Source organism: Nematolebias whitei, chromosome 7, assembly GCF_014905685.2.
Source record: "Nematolebias whitei isolate Nwh7 chromosome 7, NemWhi1, whole genome shotgun sequence".
Taxonomy (NCBI): domain Eukaryota; kingdom Metazoa; phylum Chordata; class Actinopteri; order Cyprinodontiformes; family Rivulidae; genus Nematolebias; species Nematolebias whitei.
In genome coordinates this window covers 3587088-3593042 of record NC_056504.1, presented here as the reverse complement: position 1 = coordinate 3593042, position 5955 = coordinate 3587088, and the positions used below count along the sequence as shown (strand labels likewise).

Sequence of the window (5955 nt, the reverse complement as noted above, 5' to 3'; positions counted from 1 at the left end):
TTGTTTTGTGATTTGTACATGTGTGGGTTAGAATAAAGTTGAACCAAAGGCTGTGTCTCTTCTACATGTTTGAGGGAAATATTCCTGACAGATCCAATAATTAAGTCTTTTTATGATTTTTCAGCTAAATTAACTTTAATTAACATTTTTTTTTCTTCTTCTTTCGGCTGCTCCCTGCGTTAGGGGTCGCCACAGCGAACTAAGTTGCACAAAGACTTGGCAGTTATTTTTACACCAGATGTTCTTCCTGACCAACCACAGACCACAGAGCTGCCACAGTCTCTGTGTGGAGCAGAGAGCTGCTATCAGGACACCTGGAGGAGCAGATGATGGGGGTTAAGGGCCTTGCTCAAGGGCACAGAGTGGGACGAATGAGGGTGGGGGCAGGTGTGGGTGCTTCACCTACCCCACCCACATTTTTGATGTTGTCGGTACCGGGGCTTGAACCGGCAATCTTCCGATCACAGGCCCACCTTCTCTAACCTCTGCACCACCACTCCCCAATTAACAGATTATTTAATAAAGTCAAAGTGAAAACAGGATTTCATGATAAAGCCGGCACCGTTTATTTATTTTTAATCTTCACTGATAAAAACAACTTTTTTTAACATACATAAAATGTTTTTAAACAAACTTTTCCACCCTTCATCCCGGTCCTCCTGCCTGCCAGGGCTCGAATCCAGCCTTTGTGAGCAGACAAGCTCAGGGCTCAGAGTCCGGCCTCGCAGGCTTCAACAGCTCTGCAGCTCGTATGATCCTCCGCGGTGACACCACTCGCTCAAATTTTGTCGTCGGTCACCAAACACAAAAAAAACACCTGGACTTCAGAATTAAACACGGTGTTGTCATTATTGTTTTTAAAATCTTAAAAATAGATCCAGCCGCTGCTCCGCATCCAGAGAAATTGCAAATGGCGGCTCAGTGAAAAGTTTCTGAGATCCAGTGACTCCTCCCCCTGACCAATCAGAGTCCTGCATCCACGTTTCGGTCCGGACTCGGCTCGACTGAGGTCGCTCGGTCCCACCAGAGAAGCAGGGACGAAAAGAGGTCCTGAATCAGCCTCAAATCAGCTAAAAATACTAAAGTACTGGTGCAACAGGGTTCTTTCTGTGGCGGGCTGCCCAGAATTTGGAGCTTATTAGGGGCAGTGCAAAAGGGGCATAAGAGACCTCAGTCTGTCAGAGAGTTGCATAGCTTGGTTCAAAAGCTACTGTTCTGGGTGAACATACTCAGTGAGGGCGTGGGTCACCTGTCAGACCCGCTACCCATCAGCAAAGGCGTTCCTCAAGGCTCCATACATGGTCCAACTCTTTTCAGCATATACATCAACAGTGTAACAAATTCTGTGACCAACTGTAATGTTCGCACACATGTGTCCACCAATGACACTATAATACCACCAGTACCTTGCTTAACTTTGCCCTCTCCGCACTATAAATTAGTTTCTATAACATCTAGCATGCTTTTTCCACAACAAAGAAATCATTATCACAAAACCAATGTCCATACTTTTGTGCTATTTATTTGATATATTTTATCAGCATCTGATCAATAATTTTAGACAGTCCTAATATTCTTGTGCTCGTTTTTTTTACGTTTTTCTTTCTGTTAATTGGTGCCTCAGGCCTTTATTTTTTCCTGCTTACCCTGAGAACCCTTAAAATAGGTTCTATTGCCATTTGACCTCCCATTTGCCTATCTTCTGTATGAAACAATCAAAGGCAGAGTCTTTGAGAAAACCCCCCCCCATCTAAATACAACATGCATTTGTAGGTGTCTGATCGGTAATATAGTCCAGATCCAGGTGCTTGAAAGAGTGCAGAGACTTATTTTTAAGAGTGCTTTTTTTTTCAGGACGCATCACATGAACACAAGTCAGTAAGTGCTGAGATGATGTGTCTGTTGAAGAAGAGTTGGGTTTTTGTGTGTGCAGCATAAGTAGGAAGGCTCACTATGATCCCATCAGTGATGAAGACGATGGTTCCGCCCAGTGCATGAAGGATGAAGAACGTAGCCGGTCGACCCCGGAGTCTGTCAAGGTTAAAGCAGTCCAACATGTCTCCATGTCCTGCAGAGACAGGGATGATCAGAGACCTTTGGTCCTAAATCAGTGGTCATGCACACACGCACGCACACACACGCACACACATTACCCTGGCTGCTGTCCACAGCCGGACTGGGACCAGGATCCCGACTGAGCAGACGGGGGCTGCTGCTGGAGCAGGACACCAGCCCCTCATGGTGCATCAACGTGAGCACAGCTGCTGGCACAGGAAGCTGCAGAACACCCCCCCCCCCCCACACACACACACAAAGAGATTATTGTTCTGTAAGTGAACAAGCAACGCTTCCTGTCAGCTCACTCAGTTTATGAGCACCCCCTCATAAAAGGAGACTCCAGCTTGTCTTCTGAACCACAGAGATCCTGTTTAAGATCCTGGAGAAGAAAACAAAAATGTCATTTAACTGAGGCGGACGCTTCCCTCCTTGTGCCGGCAGCCGCGTAAAGTTTTATAAATCAGCTGGAATCACAAAACAAAAGCCAGGACACAAGACTGAACAAGTCAAAACAGCTAACCATGTTTACGAGTTGATGTCATTTCTACATCTGTAGGTCAGATTTGTGTGACCAACACAGCTTGGTTTAATGAAGTCCAAATACAAACTTTTAAAACAGACACGTTTAGTTAACAAAAACTGTTGGGAGTTCTGTGAAGTAGTGTTGCTCACTGAGTCATTATCAGTGTAACCAGGCAGTTATATTGACATACCAAATTGAATAACACACTTTGCCTTTCACAGATGCAATAAACTTTGACTCTAATTTGATTGTGGGACAAACATGTCAGTGGGCTGTAAAACCAGAAAGGCTGAGCCACTTTAGGAGCAGGGAAACACAAAAAGAAGAGTGCTGCTGGTCGATTCTTTCCAGTTAAAGTTCTACCTGTTTAAAATTAAAAAGTGATCTTTTCTTTAATGTCTGTATGACCCGTGTCAGTGATCTGCTTGACCAATCTATGTCAGCAGGATCTAGGCCGATTAAAAGATGTGAAACATGAGCTGACTCTGTAAAATCACATAAACCTGAATGAGAGAAACAAACCAAAAAAGAAAAAGATTGAGAACCACTGAAGGATATTCTCTAATCACAACATCCCAGTACATGTTAAACCCAACATCCCAGTACATTTTAAACCCAACATCCCAGTACATGTTAAACCCAACATCCCAGTACATGTTAAACCCAACATCCCAGTACATGTTAAACCCAACATCCCAGTACATGTTAAACCCAACATCCCAGTACATTTTAAACCCAAGTTCAATCCTCCATCCTGAGGACAGAAGTCCCAAACACAAGCAGAGCCGTGTGGTGTCTGCAGGAAGGTTCAGACCTCTAACAAGCTCTCCACAGACGCATGGCTCAACACTGGAGAGCTAGCTGTTCAGGACAGGACTCAGTGGTTCACCTACATCTCAAGGATAAGACACCCTGCTGAGGACCAACAGGTTCATGTTTGAGACAGAGACGGCAGATGTTTTTTTTTTTGTGGGGGTGGGTGGATGAAGTCATTGACATCAAACAAGATAAAACAAATCTAAACAGAGGAGGAAGTCTCAGAATTCAGTTTTCTAACACCTAGAGAGCAGTATTAAGTCTGAGAGTCAGTTTCCCTCTAATTCACAACTTCATGCTTGTAGAGTAAAAAGTTCTCTCTGCAGGTTCCTGAGTCCAGGGTGGCGCCAGTGAGCAGCAGCTGTGGATCATCTCACGAACTCCTGGAGTATAAGAGGCTGCAGAAGAGCTCCCTTCCCTTCTGGAGCGTTACATACTCATCGGTATTTGTGCTATCGGTCTCCTTGTGCTTACGCTAAGAAAATAACTTACCTTGTGTTCTCCTCGTATTCTTCTAGAACCTGCCTCCTGAGCCTCCAGTCCTGGACCTGTCGTCACCTACCATGAATCCTCAATTCCTGTACTTACCTTTGGACATCTTGTGAACCTCTTTGTGACTCACCTTCAGCTGCTCTGCCACCATCCAAGCACTTGCCACATACTTACCTCCACGCTCCCCGTGTGCTTTTCAACCCTGGAGCAAAACTACCTGGAATCCTCCGCCCTCCTCTCAACACTACAGCTCCCTGACAACCTGTCTTACCTGCCATTCCCTCACTCCACTCATCCTGACTCTTCTCTTCCATTCCCTGTTGTAAATAATACAAATATCACTTCTCTGTAAATAAACCACTTTCAATTATTAGAGTTTGAGCCTGTTTTTCTCAATCCATAATCTGTGGGTACATCCATTAATACTGGTGACCCAAACATTTTTCTGTGATCCAAGTGAACAAAGAGCCTGATGACCCTCAGGGGGGAGGAGAAGGAGAATAATCTGAAAGTAAATTCAGCTGCAAAAAAGGAGCTTTTGATGGAATTTAAAGCTTAAAACTCCACACTCTAGTTTTGACTTGAGAAAACTTCATGGATTGGAAGCAAAGTGTCTTCAACTACAGAACACAAGCCCAGTTGCCTTTAAAAAACTTTGTCACGTCCTGGACAACTGGGAATCCACCCCAGATCAACATCTTAACTCAACACCTGCTGAGCTCACACAAACTGTACATGACAGAGAAACAAAATAAACGTCACTAGCATCTCATGTTATACAGCAGTAAGCCCACGGACATGAACTCACATTGATTAGAGCCATGATCCAGAAAGCATAGGACACCCTGGTGACGACGACACCCTCAGTGTACAGAGGATACCGGGAGGTGTTGCCCAGCATGGCTCCGTGTCCACCCAGGCTGTTACGGAGGTGTTCTAAGTCCGAGGAAGACGAGTTGTTAGTCCCGTTGGCTCCCAACACACAGCGGTCATCTGCCAGGAACGGGTCAGCCACCAGAGGGCTGACCATTGCACCCAGACCGATGAAGAAGTGCAAAGCCTACAGAGACATAAACATGGATCCATGATAAGGAGTCAGAACATCCCCTGGCCTAGGATTCCTTTTATATTCAGGACCTAAAGTCACGTACATGCTAATTCATTGGATTCACACAATTATACAAAAAAAAAAAAACCCTCTTCTTCTGCAGCATGTTTCTAGTTGACGTGATAAATCTAAGTCATTCGTCAACTCCTCATTTCCCGGACAACAAAAACCAGCTTAAATATGACATGATGGGTAATGGGTATATATAGACGCTTCAATGAACGGGCTGGCCCACTGCAGCAGTACGTCGGAATGTCCGCCATATTGGATGTGGCAGAAGTGCTGGTCAACTAATTGAAGGAAATGGACTGAACTTTATAAAGCACCGTTCTACAAAGTGTTTTATGTTGAGGACTGTCATTCACGCACACTAATACATTTGGAAAACAAACAGGCACCAAAGACAACATTTGTAACTTTTAACATGATTATTAAAAATGTTTACTGCTAAAATATTTATATTAAAGGTAAACACCAAACCAACATATGTATTATTTTGTGTTTACAACAACTAACGTGCGTAACAATATTACTGTGACAGACAGACAGACAGACAGACAGACAGATAGATGGATAGATAAAGATACATTGTGTTATATGATACATGTGTTAGACACTATTGTTCAGTGTCCCTGAGCAAGACACTGAACCTCTCGTTTCCTCTGAAGTGTGTCCCATCGGTGTATGAATGTGATATAAAGCTCTAATTAGTTGTTGTAGAGATCTAGAAGAGTGCTGTATAAATGTATGTAATAATACAGTGCTGTATGAATGTGTGTGTAGTAGAGAGCTGTATGAATGTGTGTGTAGTAGAGAGCTGTATGAATGTGTGTGTAGTAGAGAGCTGTATGAATGTGTGTGTGTAGTAGAGAGCTGTATGAATGTGTGTGTGTAATAGAGTGCTGTATGAATGTGTGTGTAGTAGAGAGCTGTATGAATGTGTGTGTGTAGTAGAGAG

The 5955-nt window shown here is 43.8% G+C and overlaps 1 protein-coding gene across 1 annotated transcript in view; it reads right to left on the bottom strand.

The window, feature by feature from the left end:
* mfsd4aa (major facilitator superfamily domain containing 4Aa) overlaps positions 1 to 5955 on the bottom strand; it is a 41412-nt gene that overhangs the window by 29953 nt on the left and 5504 nt on the right. The window contains exons 3-5 of the mRNA XM_037679075.1: positions 4698 to 4949; positions 2154 to 2277; positions 1953 to 2068 (exon numbers count right to left, since the gene is read on the bottom strand). Coding sequence (XP_037535003.1) covers positions 1953 to 2068; positions 2154 to 2277; positions 4698 to 4949 — 492 coding nt within the window. The remainder of the gene's footprint in view (positions 1 to 1952; positions 2069 to 2153; positions 2278 to 4697; positions 4950 to 5955) is intronic.